Source organism: Rhea pennata, chromosome 12, assembly GCF_028389875.1.
Source record: "Rhea pennata isolate bPtePen1 chromosome 12, bPtePen1.pri, whole genome shotgun sequence".
Classification (NCBI taxonomy): domain Eukaryota; kingdom Metazoa; phylum Chordata; class Aves; order Rheiformes; family Rheidae; genus Rhea; species Rhea pennata.
The window spans coordinates 753,119-767,990 of NC_084674.1; the positions used below are offsets into that span (position 1 = coordinate 753,119).

A 14,872-nucleotide genomic window follows, 5' to 3' on the forward strand; every position below is an offset into this window, starting at 1 on the left:
TAGATAACAGAATTTGGCTGGCAGAAAAGAATATGCAATTTTCATAAAACACTGTAAACAACTGCCATATTACATATGTCCAACTATTTTTTTGTTTGTTTGTTTGTTTTTTTTACATTGGGAAATGTATATGTGAAAGGCTTTTCCCAGCAGTTCAGCTCCGTTGGGCCCTGCAAATATACCCAGGGTGGACATGCCATTAGGACTGGGTTCTTATTCCCTTGTCCGTACTTGGTGGATTTTATTCCAGATGGTCCCACGGAAGCTGAGGGCTCTCTCGCAGGAGCAGCAGAATCCGAGTCTGGCTGCTCTCAGCAGTTTGCTGCAGGGCACAGGACCCCCCAGCTCTGTTAAACCAAGGTGTGGTGTTGCGAGGTCTCCGTTTCAAAGGTCTCGCGAAGGGAGGAAGCGCAGGGAAGATTTGGGCTCACGTGGTGTGAGCTGCCTTGCTCTGGCACAGAAAACTGGCAGCAATGCTACAGCTGTTGGAATTTGCTTAAGGAAGTGAAGGGTTTTAGCGAGTCGCTCAGTGGCTGTGTCTCTTGGGGCTGTGCATGCCCATGCGGCCTGTCCCTGAGCCCGGCCGTTCGCAGGCTCGGCGCTGCCCGAGCTGCTGCGAGTGCAGGGGCTGCCGGGCCCAGAGCGAGCGTGCGTGGGTCTCCGTGGAAGCAGCGTTTGCATGCCCTTCTAGGGCAACTGCGTGAGTGTTAAGTGTTTCATGAAACGCAGTCTGAAGCTGGAAACAAAGAGTGCAAGACAGCTTCTGCCTAAAGATTTTTCCTTAATTTAGGAATTGCTTTAAGCAAACATTACCTCTGCTTCCTGAGCACACACAAGGCTACTGCCCTGGAAGTAATCTGCATTAGCCTTACTGGAGTGACCACGTTGCCATAGTTACTGTTGATTTCTCTGTACCTCAAGCTTGAAGTATTTATTATGATTAAATCCCTTCCCATGCTTCATTTAAAAATTCTGTGTTGAAAGTGTCACAAAGCAAATTATAATGTAATCCTTCCTTTAAAAACCTTTTTTTTTTTTTTTTAAGGTAGAAATTCCACAAATGATCTTAGACTCTGATATTTAGTAAAGATCATTAATTTGTGACGGGATTATTTTTCTTCAGACATTGCTGCTTCTTTATTTTTAGTGATACCTGAATAGCAGAAAATCTTGACACGATACTATTATGTAATTTCATGAGTGTTTTTTTCTCTTACCATTGTAGCACAGACTATTTTGATCAAAGATGTTTAACATCCTCAGGTAATAAACTTTGACCTCAGAGAGAACCATGCATGTTTGAACTAATATCTGGCAGGCAAATCAAAACCTGTCCTGTGACACTGCTTGTTATCAGAAGATTTTGGTACTTACTCTCCTAGTATCTTTGAATATTAAAAGGAAAAGTAACTGCTACTGGGATTAACCTATTTTTAAAATGGCCCTTGCTTCTCCCTTTTCTGTTTTTTAGAGGAGAGACAGTTAACCCTTTTTGCCTGTAAATACACTTTTCCTAAGAGTGATTGACTGATTGATATCAATTCTCCCCCGTAAAGGATCCAGTCACTTGTGCTCTCAGATACTTGTTAAGTATCATTCTCTTTCATCTGGCAGCTGTGTACATCAGTAATGATGCAGCAAGAAAAAAGGTTCAGGTTTGATTACCTGTCGTCTAGGACCAGATGTACAAAAACCTATGACTGGAGTTTTGGGGCAGAGATCTGGGAAAGAATGTGGCTGTTCCGTGGAGAAAGCATAATACAGCAGTTTATTTCTGTGAAGTGATTATGCACACAGTTGTGTGCAGAGGCGGTGCGATATGAAGATCCTGGTAGCCTCATCTCTGAATGAGCAGGCCGGGAACTGCACGCAGAGCAGTCCACCAATGAGTTAGGTCATCCCACGTGCGAGTAAACTCCTATCATATCACTCCATTATCAGTTAAGATATATGAAGGGAGGGTGTCCAGGGGACGGGGACAAACTCTTCTCAGTTGTCCCATGTGACAGGACAAGAGGCAATGGGCACAAACTGAACCGCAGGAAGTTCTGCCTGAACGTGAGGGGGAATTTCTTCACTGTGCAAGTGACGGAGCACTGGTCCAGGTTGCCCAGAGAGGTTGTGGAGTCTCCTTCTCTGGAGATCTTCAAGGCCTGCCTGGATGCAACCCTGTCTAACAGGCTCTAGGTGAACCTGCTGAGCAGGGAGGTTGGACTAGATGATCTCCAGAGGTCCCTTCCAACCTTACCGATTCTATGATTCTATGATATATATCACTCATCCAAGTGAAAAAGACCCCAAACAAACCCTATTTTAACATGTGTTAGAGCATTCCTAATTTGTTCTTTTTTCTAGAACTATTTATGTTATTTCTCTGCCAGACTCCACTGGCAGTAAGGACCCAAGCATACCAGTCTTTGTTACAAAAGAAGACAGAAATGGAAATCTCTATATTTGAAAAGCATCTAATTGTTATGCAATGTTATGTAGCTTTCCTTGCTCCGGGAAGTTATCAACCATTGTTGTGTACAACAGATCTTCCTTCGCTTCCTAAGGGCACTTTGCTAGAGTCTTCATATCCCTGGAAGGGGGATTCGTTGGCACCCCCCAGTCTCCTTTGGCACCCCCTTTCCAGCCCCACTCCAAGCATGGCTCCGGGCTTTCTGTTTTTTCCACAACCCTAAGCCTGGACAGACTCACACGAGGCACCTCAGGCTTCCCTGGCAGATAATGCAGCAGTGTTGTGCACGGAAAGTCAGGTTTCCGCTTGTGCTCGGGTAACATCAAAGCCAGCCGCTTGTGCTGGTGCGTGAGGGGGCTGGACTGGGGCAAGAGGGGTTTCCGTCCCCGCACGTCCGGCTGTGCTCGCCTGGCGCGGGGAGCGTGGTCAGGCGGGTCGTGGGCTGACCCGCGTGCAGATCTCGTGTAGTCTGAACTACAGCAGACTGCTGCAGGGCTGCCACTTGGCTGGCAAAATGGTTGTTATTATTCTGCTTTCTCACTACAGTAGTTTGCCAAAAACTGAGTTTTTATGTAGAACAAGATTTACTCCCTAATTTGTGCTTTTGAAGCAGAAGGTAATGCTTAGTCTGAATCATGCAGTGGAGCAGTGTATTAATGGAGAGGGCTCTGCTGTTTCTCTGTAGCAGATGGAGGTTTATCCTCGGAACTTTTTGTTTGATAGGTGATTTGTTTTGGTCAGTAAAATGCTCGAGACACTCCCATTTTTCCTTTCTTCAATTACAATATCTTAGTATTTTTTCCTCTTCATATCTGCATCTTAACACTTTGCAATCAGCTCTTAACTCTGCTTATCCTTCTCTTCAGGTCCCTTTCCCCTCTGATTTTATGGACAGAATCCCTTAAGGAAAAAAGAAAAAAAAGAAGCTTTCTCTGCTCCCATTTTGTACAAGCTTGTGTTATCCTTCTAGCTTCATTTATCACAATCACTATGAACTTACTAGATCTCTGACCTCTCTTCCATTTCCCTCATGTCAGCTGTTACATCACCCATCGAAAGTCCCTCACCTGACCTGAGCAAAATGCTGGGTAAGTTCCTCTTCCAGCCATGTCTCTGCACACAGCATTTTGACTCATCTGACTTCTGCATCTTCCATAGCTCTGAGTCCATCCTATTAAATGATAATGTGTCTTACTGCCAGTTGGCTTATTTTTCCCTCTCCGTTCTGTTCAAGGCTGTGAAACTGCTCAAACCAAGCTAAATTTTGTGTCAAACCAAGCTAAATTTTATGTCAAAATGTCCTTGTGACACATGTCAGGGATGTCAATGAGTAACGCAAATCAAACAGAGAGGCAGGGCCAACCTACTCCCTGCACTGCTGATGGTTTACAGCCAACGGAGGGACCATTTAGAGCAGGCGCAACTTCCTGGTGTCCCCATCCCAAATTGACAGCTGTTTGCCCCGTTTGCTTTCATCTCAGTTCAGTGATTGCTGAGATGTCCTTCTAGACATCTCAGCTGTCCTTAGGACTTCACTGGTGTTTTCCAAATCCCCCCTCACCTTTCTTGCCAGGACAAGGGTGTTGGTCCTAGCACCTGAGTCTCTTGTGTGTCCTTTCAAGCTTTCCCCAGGATTATTCACAGCCTCCTCCTTGTTTCACTTATTTCCTCCTGGCTCTGCTGTGCTGTCAGCACCCTGCTTTCCCCTTTTCAGCGCCTTCATTCTCTTCCTTCCCCCGCTCTTGCCTTCCTCAGTTCCTCTGGGCCTGGCTCCGTCCGGCTGCTCCTCTGCTTGCCCCCGTGCCCGTGGCTGTCCTGCACCCCGCTTCTGCAGCTCTCCCGCTTGCCTTTGCCGTCGCTGATCCTGGGGCCTCGCTGCCCGCGGCTCTGGGAGCCTGCCTGCTGCCGCCGCCGCACAGCGAACCCGGCGAGCGCGTCCCACCGAGGCGTCTCCTCCTGTCCGAGACGCTGCTTCTGCTCCGAGCAGCACAGCATGCTGCTGCACCCGCGCCGCGCGCTGCCTTTCCTCGCCTTCTGCGTCGGCCAGCAAGGCTCACCCGTGCTCGCAGCCGCCTGCGCCAGCGCGCCTTCCACCCGCGGCCCCTCAGCTCTGCCTCTCCGCGCGCCCGGGCGCCTCACGGCCTTTGCTCGTGGCCCTGCCGCGTGCGAGAGGCCCCGCGGTCGCTGCAGAGCGCTCGCCCAGGTTGGGGAGGGCGGCGGCGGTGCAGCCCCGCCGCCGCAGGCCCGTGCCCTGCGGCCTGCCCTCGGCAGCGCTCCCTTCGTCCGCCGCCGCCCGGGCTCTCGGCACGGCTGCGCCGCTGCTGGTTTAGTGGGCTTCGCCTCTCTCCTGTAAGTTGGCAGAGTAACCGTGAATCATCAGATCTCCCTGAATTCACTCCACGCAAGACGCCAACAGGAGTCTGTCCGTTGTGCAGAGAAACTGGAGTCTGGCTGGGGCCGGGCAGAGGAAGCGCGCAGCGGGTCCGGCCCCCCGAGGGCCCGGCGCGGGCCCTGCAGCGCAGGCAGCGGGGCGCGCAGCTTTGGCACTCACGCCTGCCACGGCTCTTTCTTACTTAGCCGGAAAACCCCTAAAAAAGAGCTGTAAACGGCGCTGGTTTGGTTTGCAGTCTTGATCTCTGCACCGGCACGCTTCCAGGCACCGAGGGAGAAAACACGGTGCCGGGGAGCGGGGAGCGCGGCCCCGACGGCCGCAGCCCGGTTCGCCCTGCACCTGCACGGCACCAAGTTCCTAAGGCGGACGCGTTTCGGCTCCAGGGGCGCAGGGCAGGGGCTGGCTCTGGGGAGGTCTGGCAGCGGGCAGCGCGAAGCGCGGGCCCGGCGGGGAGCGACCCCGCCGCAGAGTTTTGGGGCGCGCAGCGGCCGGAGGGTGCCGCGGCGGGGGGAGCAGCCCCCGGGCCGCCCGCGCCTCGCAGAGCCCCGCACCCCGCTGATCCGCCGCACCCTCCTGCCCGCCTCGCCGCGGGCCCGCGCCCGGCCAGGCGGCTCGGGGCCGGGGCTGCGGCGGGGGCGGCGCCGGGGCCGGGGCCGGGGCTGCGGCGGGGGCGGCGCCGGGGCCGGGGCCGGGGCTGCGGCGGGGCCGGGGGCGGCGGCGGGGCCGGGGCGGGGGCTGCGGCGGGGCCGGGCCGGGGGCGGTGTCGCGTCGCGGCGTCGCTCGCGCAGTCAGTCAGGGCGGGAGGAGCGGAGCGGAGGGGAGGGGAGCGGCGCTGCCCGCCCCGCCCCGCAACCTGAGGCGGGAGCGCCGCCAGGAGCGCGGCGCCGCTCCGCTCCGCTCCGCTCCGCTCCCGGGGCGCGGCCGCCGATGCCCGGAGCCGCCGCGGCGAGCGGGGCTGCGCGCGTGCGGCGGGGCCGCGGCGGGGGCCGCTGAGCCCGCGGAAGATGTCATCGCAGGGCAGGTTCAGGAAGGACAAGGAGATCATCGCGGAGTACGAGGCGCAGGTGAAGGGTGAGTGACGGGCGCGGCGCGGCGCGGCGCGGCCCCTTTGTGCGCGGCGGCGCGGGCGCACGGGCGGGCGGCGCTGCGCGCACCGGCCCCGGCCCCGGCCCCGGCGGCGCGGCGCCGGCCGCGGAGGGGGCGGCGGCGGCCCCCCTCGGCCCACGCGCGGCGGCGGCTCCCCTCGGCCCACGCGCGGCCGCCGCCCCCCCCCCCCCCCCCCCCCGCCGCGCCGCCCTTGCGCGCCGCCTGCCGGCGCGGGGAGGGAGCAGCCGCAGCCCGCGCGCGCCACCGGCCCCGCGGGGGCCCCGCGCGCGGAGCCCGCTCCGTGCGGAGCGTTTTCCGCCCGAAGGGGGCGAACAGAAAGCTGCAGCGGGGCTGTAACTGCCCCCCCGGGGCGGCCCGGGGCTCGGAGCCTCGGGCCGAGCTCGTGCGCGAGCCCCGTGGGAGCGGCCGCCGAGGGGAGAGACTGCGGCGTGTCCGTGGCCTCGCAAAGCGTCGCGGTGGGTTTTGCTCGCTGGTCGGGGCGCCGCGGTCCCGCCGGTCCCACGCGGGGGGCTTTGCCGTGCGCCGTGCCCAGCCACGCAGGCGCTGGCGTGCCAGCACCGGTTTTGCAGGAGGAAGGCTTTCAGAGCAAGCCGCTTCATTTCCAAATGTTAGAGTAAAATGTAGTTAAAGGTTACGTCTGTTGAAGCTGTGAGGTGTCAGATATCAGCCCCTCAATTTATTTTTAGTACAGCCAGGCTTACCGTGGAAAAGTTGAAACCTTCGGAAACGTTATTACCGGTGCCTGTTGTCGAGTGAAAGCAGGTGTGCCGGGGTGTGCGTGTGTGATCAGACGCACAAAAAACGGTGTGTGTGGCTTTATCCTTTTATGCAAATGTGTTTTTTAACATCAGGCTCAAACTATATTAACCAATATTTTTGGTTGGCCTATAATTTTATGTATAACTTCCTCAATTTGTAAATGCTACAATTTGTGGTTTTGTTAGTTGACGAGGAAGAGTTTCCCTTTCTAATTCCAGTTGTTTGACTGTGCCCCTAGTGCCTTTTCGTTGGCTCGCCCCGTCGTCCCCCACGGTTGTATACAATTGCCTTCTCTGTCCTTTCACAGCTGTTTGTTTTATATGGGTATGCATTCACCGTTTTGTTGTACGCATTTCTGGTTAAAACACACTTACAGAAAAGCTATTTGGTATTTTTAAGTAAGTGAGCTGTGAAGATATAAACTAAACAACGCTCTTTTCTCTCTAGAGGTCACTTAGTGTGCTGAATCTTGAGCTCGGCTCCTCGTGTCTGCTCTTCACATAGATCGTTTCGAGGCGCTAGCTGCCCGAATGCTACAGCGCAGCGCCAGATGGAGGGATTTTGGGCAAGGGGCTGTCTCTTGATTTGGTGCCATTGTTTACTTCCCTGCATTTCAGTCTTTTGTAGTTGGCTTTGAAGAGTGATGTAACAGTCACAACATATTCTGCTCAGTGCCAATTACCTTTCTTCTTGTGTGTAATTTGGGCAAATTGATGTTACTGCACCCTGCAGTTAAGCAGATGAAATATTCTTTTAGCCTGCAGAAATGCTCTATTTTACGGAGGGGGGAGAGGGTTGTATTTGTTTTTAGAGGCTGTCCTTAATTTCTTTTTCTTTTTCTTTTTTTTTTTTGAAGATGTGCTAGGCCAGATGTGGTTCCTACTTCTTGCATCCCTTGGGCTGTGGGAGGGCTGCTAAAGACAGGATTGAATCTAATCTGTTCCAAAAAGCTTTGCTGCAGGCGTCTCCAATTTTTTGTTGTTGTTTTTGTTTATGACTGTTTGGAAATACTCATTTGCCACGATCATTCTTGGCCTGACGTCTACAGCCTCATGGTTTCCATATGTTAGATCATTAATGTTGGAGTTGTTTTGCAAGGGCAGTTTATTTCAAGACAGCTATCACGTTTTAGGCCCCTTTTCTGGACAGCAGTAATGCAGTTTGCTGGCAGAACTGTGATAACTCTCCTGGTACTATTCCTTGCCTAGTTATATCTCGAGAAATACCCATTTTCTGGTTTAGGGTACCAGGTCTGTATTTTAACCTGAATAAAGGTTGCTTTAGATCTGGCTGGAGGCTGCCAGTCCTGAAAGGGAAGGAGGCTGTTAAGGAGAGCACCCAAGGGAGCTGGAGAGCAAAGCTGTGAGGCTCGGTGGGGAGGAGCCGAGGCAGAGGGGTGAGCCGCCCCTGCCACGCTCGGATTTTACGGTAGTTTGGCTCCGCTGGACTCGGTGGAGTTCACTACGCCTGAAGCTGGGACAAGCTGGGCAAGGCCAGACCCCGGATCGTGCGTGGCTGTAGACAGCTCCGTGCCCTCCGAGGCTCGGGGCACCGTGTCGCTGGAGACGTTCCCAGGTCCGCTGTAGGTGGACTGAGCTCTACTGAAAACGCAGCGCGTCTCGCGCTAGCCTCTGCTCAGCAGACGGGCCGTGGTGTTCGCGGCGTTCGCCTTGACAGCCGTGACCTCGTGCTGTCACCTCCCTGCACGGATCGGCAGTTCTGCCCTTGTCACGTTGCCAAATTATTAGATTGGACATAGAAATCTAACTCCACAGAAGTCGGTGCAGAGTTTCGTCGCAGCCAGCGTTCTCCCATTAAATAGGCGCAGTGGAAGGCAGCGCACCTGGGCCGAAGTGTTCAGCAGAGTGCCTTTGGCTGGTTGTTACGCGCCCAGGAAGGACGGGCTGCTGGACGAGCTGCGCAGGAGCAGCGCTGGGTGTCTGCCTCGACAAGGGCATGCTCTCTGATGGCTCGTGTACCTTGCGTGCAAGCGTAACGCAATGGTGCGTTGTTGATATCAGCAAAAAGTAACATGTAGAGAAGGCTCATCATCATCTAAATCTTCTACTGAGGCTGTGATAGTGACCCAAAACACCTAGTTCCACTTCTGCTTCCCTTGTAATATCTAATTTCTTTTGACTTGATCTAGGTGCTTCACGTAGGCTGCCTCATTACCACAGATACCCTTTTTGTTCTCTTTGTGCGTTTAATCATTATTCTATTCTTATCTAAGCCCGTGCTATGCTAGTGAAGAATTTGGATCCCCAAATCTCCAGAGAATGACTAAAATGGAAAAGAAATAGCAAGATAAGAAAGGGGGAGTGAGGGTAAAAGAGACAAATGGAAACAAAATGTTGGCGCGGAACAGCTGACATACGAAGATGATAAAAGATGAAAATTTGAAGAAGTTATGTCTGGGGGTGGAGGCTGGGGCTGAGTTCTGAATGCGGCACAGCAGAGCATCCCTCCTGATGCAGTCAAGAAAAAAGCAGGGAAATCTCACGTGCAATTCCAGGTAATACATCAACATGATAGAAGTGAAGGTTATTTGCAGTGGAGGCTTGTTTAAAATTCTGCCCCCTGCCATTTCTGTTGAATTGTTAGCACGGAGAGAATGAGTGCTGACAGGTACTGCATCAGTTTCTGGAAGTGGAAATTCCTGAGACACGTGATGCTGTGTTAAGTGATAACCTCCTCATTCAGTGTGTCTGGTCCAGAATAAACAGGACCAAGATTCTGCCTCTTGATCCCTCGTCAGCATGGGGGCAACTAAACTAAAAAAAGGCAAGTCCATAGGGTTGAAGAAACCATCACTTCATTGCATCTGATGTAAAAACTGAAAACCACTTATTTCCACAACAAGTGTGTGATTTCTGATGGATCCCAGTTTAATGGATACATCTTCTAATATAGTAGCTGTTTCGGTGGTTTGTATGCAGAAAACAAAAGTTGCATGTATCTGGGAAAGGAAAGAGAGGTCAGTATGAAAATACCAAAAGTACCTTGATGGGACAGACATGGACATTATTCTGAGATAATTAATCCTGGGAGAGCTAAGAGAAGTAAAATGAGAATATTTACCAGAAAAAGTAACCTCATGCTTACCAAGAAAGCAGAGCGACAAGAGGAAGAAAGTGAAATATAACAGGAACTTTAGAGTTTAAACTCAACCCAAAACTACGCACTTCTGTTATTGAAGTTACTGGAGAATCTTCTGCAGGATCCAGTGCAGACTGCGGTGTGCAGACAGCTGAAGAAGAACTGAAAATGCAAGGGTGTAGGGGAGGGCTGTAGCGACGGTGTCAGCAAGCTGAAAAGATGCCAGAGAAGTTTAGAAGCGGTCACAGTGCTGGCTGGCTCCTCTGCAAGGGCGGTTGGAAAGGCCTGAGGGGTCAGCCAGGCTGTGCAGGGTGTCTGCAGCACCATAACCACCCAGCAGTGCCTGAAGTGCGCAAAAACCAACGTCACACAAGCATCACCAGCAGAATCTGAGAGCCAGCTAAGGGATAACGGGGCAAAAAAAAAAAAAAAGTGTTAGACTAATTATTAGGAAAGTTTTGCTAAAACCCTGCTTGCTTAGGCTACTGGGAAGTAGAGCAAAGGCCTGGGTGCTTGGGAGAGCGTGTCAGTGACAGGAGCGCGGGAGCTGAGCCCTGCCGCTGACCTTGCATGCCCTGGGCACTTCAGTGCTGGTGAAAATTGATGTGTTCTCGGTTTGCGTGGGGAGTACGATTGATGGAAGGTGAATTAACTAGTGAATAATCTGCATGCACAGGGGTGATTTATCAGCCCTCCCTGGAGAACTGTGTCTGCTTTGCTCATGGTGGGAAGGACTCATCCTGGACACGTTCTGAGAAGATAAAGGGTGTGGGTGTACGCACGATGTGTGTGTGCGCACGTGATGCTCGCATAGTGTGGTTGCTGCCTGGGAGGGGACTCCAACGGGGTATCGGTGGGAGGAGGACTGGGAGGGAGCTGATAGCGCGGGATACTGTTACGTGGTGGTGATGGTATGGTGCCCGAGGCTTTGGACTGCTGCCTCTTCATTTTTGAGAGTGAAAATATCTAATCATTGCTGCCTGTGTGGCTGCTGCAGGCTGTCTGTCCTTCCAGCTAGCTATCTGCAGGGTTTGCCCTCTGTCTGTTTACGAGGACCTTTCTGCTTCCCCTCTCTTGAATGCGTTTGCTGCTGACAGGCACGTTCCCGTGGTGTGGTCTCTCCCGTGTCACCGGTCCTTGCTTTCCCTTCTGCTGCTGGTCTGCATCCTTCTTCAGCTGTCAGAGGATGAGAGCGCTGGCCCCAGGACTGGCAACAGATGCTTGCTTGATGGCACCAAAAATAAAATATTAAGAGTACATTTTAGAATACAGTTTTTCTTTTTGTCTTAGATTAGCAGATAGGAGTGGTAACAATAAAAAAAATGCCAATAGAGATGTAGTCACATATTTACAACTGCTACATTAGAGCTACTTGTAGTGTACAGTAGATCCTTGGATGCACCATTTAAAGCCAGTGTTTTCAGATGTACAATCTTAATTGGTATTTGGCCAGAAAGATAAATAAATCTTATCTTCCTCATTACTGTCAAATGCATGATTTGTTGTTTTAAGCAGAGCAAAACTAGCCAGTTCTAATTATGTAGATGCAACTGTTTGTGAGCATTATAAATCTTGGAGAAAATTGGGCATCCTGTTGACTGGCTGCTTAATTTCATATAGCTTCTTGAAGCTTTTGTTAACTCTGGCAAAATTCAGGTTGTTGCATGATTCTTTTAGTTACTGTGGGCATGAAGACTGCTGTGAGTTAAAAGCATCCTGTTCCATGTAGGGCTGGCAGGTGGAAAGCATCCCTGGTGGAAAGCATCCCTGGTGGAAAGCATCCCTGGTGAGGCGGTGGACAGAAGTCTTTCGCTGGTGCGGCTGGCTGCATAGCGTTAAAGACGTGATCCCTTACAATTTAAGGACTCTCAGTTGCAGTATGAATTGGGAGTAAAACTAGAGTTTTGATGGCTTTACTATTTACCGTTTTCATAGGAGATTAGGTTATTTTATCAGTTTTGTCAGTTTCATTTTACTTTTTTTATTATAAGAGCTGCATCCTTTCTTATACATCTACTCCTGTTTCGTGCCTATTACTCTCTCCTTGCTTTTCCCAGGAAATCTTAGGAATATTTCCATACCAAATTATTTTCTGGGATTAGCGCTTTTTCGGAAATAAAGCTCGATTGACACTTGGAGGCATCCAGCCTTGAAACTTTGACAGACTATTTAATAAAATGATCCTGTGTGAAGGAGAGGAAAGTTTACCCGTGTGGGTAGGCCGATAGGTAATTGCTAAATATTTATCACAGAAACAGATATAAAATTTCCATTGGCTTAATTGTTTTATAAAATCTGGGGAAGTGAGATCTGAGGGCCAGCTGGTGCGCTTTGGCGCAGCTCCCTGGACCTCGGTGGAGCCTTGCTGATGGAATCGTCTGCAGATAGCGGGATAGCAGATCTTAATGAATCTGATCTAGTTTCTAATGTTTGACTTCAGAATAAACACTCAACGTTGTTTGCCATTTAGCTGATTCCTGTATAGACTTTTTTTGTTGTTGTTGTTACTTGCCATTTATTCTCCATGTTTGTATGTTTTCTTACTGAGGTCTGATAGCACAGTCCTGACAGATGTATTTTACTGAAAGACCTACGCTCAGGGACTGGGAGGGCCATGTGTGGAGAAGAGCAAAAAGAGAAGGACATATAAAGATTAATTGATACTCTCTAATGGAAACAAATTGAATCCATCAGAGATGTTTCCTGTTAAGCTAACATCCAGAGCACTTCTGCAGAGAGGCCAGGGCAGTTCAACTAAATCAGCAGATCCTTGGAAGCAGCTGACCATCTGCAGCCATGTACGGGCTGGTGGGATGGAGCTTCCTAGGTGATCAGAGAAATGCCTTAGGACAGGCTTTATGCAGCCTCAACGGGGAGGAGGAGCTGCTGGCCTAGTAACTGGTTGGAAATGCGGCATATGTGTGTTCTTGGAAGCCTTGTGTCTGGCTGCAAGCCTGTATGTGACTTCAAAACTCTTGTTGCCAGCTCTCTGCGCACCCCCCTGACCAGCCGGGGCAGGGAGCAGTGATGTTCTCCTGCAGCCCCACCTGAGGCATAGCTGTCCTCTGCAGCTGCTGGTTCAGCCTGCAGCACACTACAATACAGACAGTAAAGGTTAAGCTTGCGAAATCACTGTAGCTGAGACTTCTTCTTAAAAGATTGCTAAATCCAAAGACTCTCGAAGCGTATGGCCTAATTTTAAAAAGCGAGCTGAATGGAGGCCTGAAAGCCCGTGTACTGGCTTTCTAACAGAATACGGTTTAATCTAAGAAAAAAAATGACAACTGACATCATTAAAGCACTTCTTCCTCATAATGTACATATCTTTGATACTTGCTGTTTGAAGGTCTTAAAACACAAACACCAGGGAACGGAAGTGTCTCTTGTGGTGTGAAACAGGAAAACTTTACTTTTGTTGTAAAGATGGAGAAACAGTGACAAATAACAAACCTTCTACAGAACTCATTTCTATCGAGTCCAAGTCCTCAGCTTCTGCTTTTAGGCTGTGCTTCATCTCCCTGCACCTTGTGATTTATTCATACAGCTCGATTAGACAAGCTCATAGAGTCCACATGCATTTCTCCTCCTTACCGTGGAGTGTGTGTGGGGGAAACTGAAACACTGAATTCAGAGCTGATTATGGCAACCTGGCCAGTCAGAATGGGGCAGGAGCTGCATTTAACAGAGCTGCATTTTAAACCCTTGGGTTCACATGGAAGCGTCTGTTTAAAGCGGAAGCAAGCAGCTACTCCTCCGGCTGATGACCCCGAGGGGGACGTGCACTTTAGATGAAAAGGTTGCAGACTCAGCAGTCTCCTCATGCTTTCTCTCAGTGCTCCTTGCCAGTTGAAGCAGAGAGGAACACAGGGTTCCCCTTCCTGAATTTCTCAGCTTATCCACTGCAGATACAAGAGGAACAGTCCTTTTCACAGGTCTAGGAATCAAAAACATCCAGGGTATTTTTTTCCTTCAGGTTAAAGGAGCAAGGTCTTGTACTTACTTGGGTGCATGGTTTAAATCATCACCAGCATTTCTCTTGGTCCTTTAAACTGGAATTTGCTGACTTATCTTTTGTTTGAGATCCCAGAGTTTGTGTTTTTGTGCTCCAGAACTATTACCTGCACAGGGAAATTGCATTTGTTGCTGTCAGGGTCGCAGCAGGTCCTGTTTTTCATTCACAGAGATTTTTAGGGGGAATTAACCTGTATTCTGGCCCAGATGATAAAAATGACTGTTGACAATACCAGGGAAAGCAACAGAGCCTTTCCAGGAAAAGTGCAGCCCTCCTCTGCGCTTTGGTCTTGAGGGGCAAAAAAACTGGACGGTGGTTCTTCCTCTTCCAGCTTGAAGCGTTGCAGATTTTACGATCAGTCCTGATGAGGTTTGGTAGAAATCCACCAAGCTTTCACTAGCTGGCAGTTCATATAAGACCTTCCTGTCACTTGTGCCGCAGGCACTGGGGGAGGCTTGACCATGAAGTATCTGAGCGGTCTGTTGCCCCGTGTGACATGCCGGCAGTCGACCTTTGATTATGGGAGGCTGGTCCCGCGTTGCCGTTCAGGCTCCTGGGGGCCCCGGAGAAGGCCTCTGCTGTGCCCCTTGGGGTGGCGGAGGCCGGAGCGCACAGCACAGCGCACAGCACAGCGCACACTGAGTTTGTTCGCTGAACGTTTTTCTCGTCATCCGGCTGCCTCCGCCTGCCTGGTGCGGATGGGAAGGACCTGTTTCAAGCCAGAGGTGTCTCAAAAGGGCTTTGGTCCTGCCGTAGGGCTGTCGGTGATGCCGAGGTCTGGGATCAGATCTCCCTGCGGAATAGCTGTGGTTCAGGTTTTTCTCGTTAAGGTGACTTTTGCTGTTGTCTAGCACATTCTAGAGGAAAAAAAAAAAAAAAAACCCTAAATTCAGCTGTGCTGCGGTGAAGAGGTCTCCTTTGGGCTTTGTTCTGCTTTGGAGGCCTACTTTATATCCTTGAGCTCCTGCCTCTCTAACTGAAGGCCTTGGGTGGGAATGAGGAGGAGTGAGCACGCTCAAAGCGCACTGTCCTGGGCCGAGTC

General features: G+C 51.0%; 1 protein-coding gene across 3 annotated transcripts in view; it reads left to right on the forward strand.

Annotated features, from left to right (window-relative positions):
* The first annotated feature begins 5,809 nt into the window (after positions 1–5,809).
* Positions 5,810–14,872, forward strand: part of SRGAP3 (SLIT-ROBO Rho GTPase activating protein 3) — a 137,383-nt gene continuing 128,320 nt past the window's right edge. For all 3 annotated transcript variants that reach the window (XR_009959661.1, XM_062585316.1, XM_062585317.1), the window contains exon 1: positions 5,810–5,924. Coding sequence is in view for 2 of the 3 variants with exons in the window: in XM_062585316.1 (XP_062441300.1) it covers positions 5,858–5,924 (67 nt within the window). In the remaining variant the exon portion in view is untranslated. The remainder of the gene's footprint in view (positions 5,925–14,872) is intronic.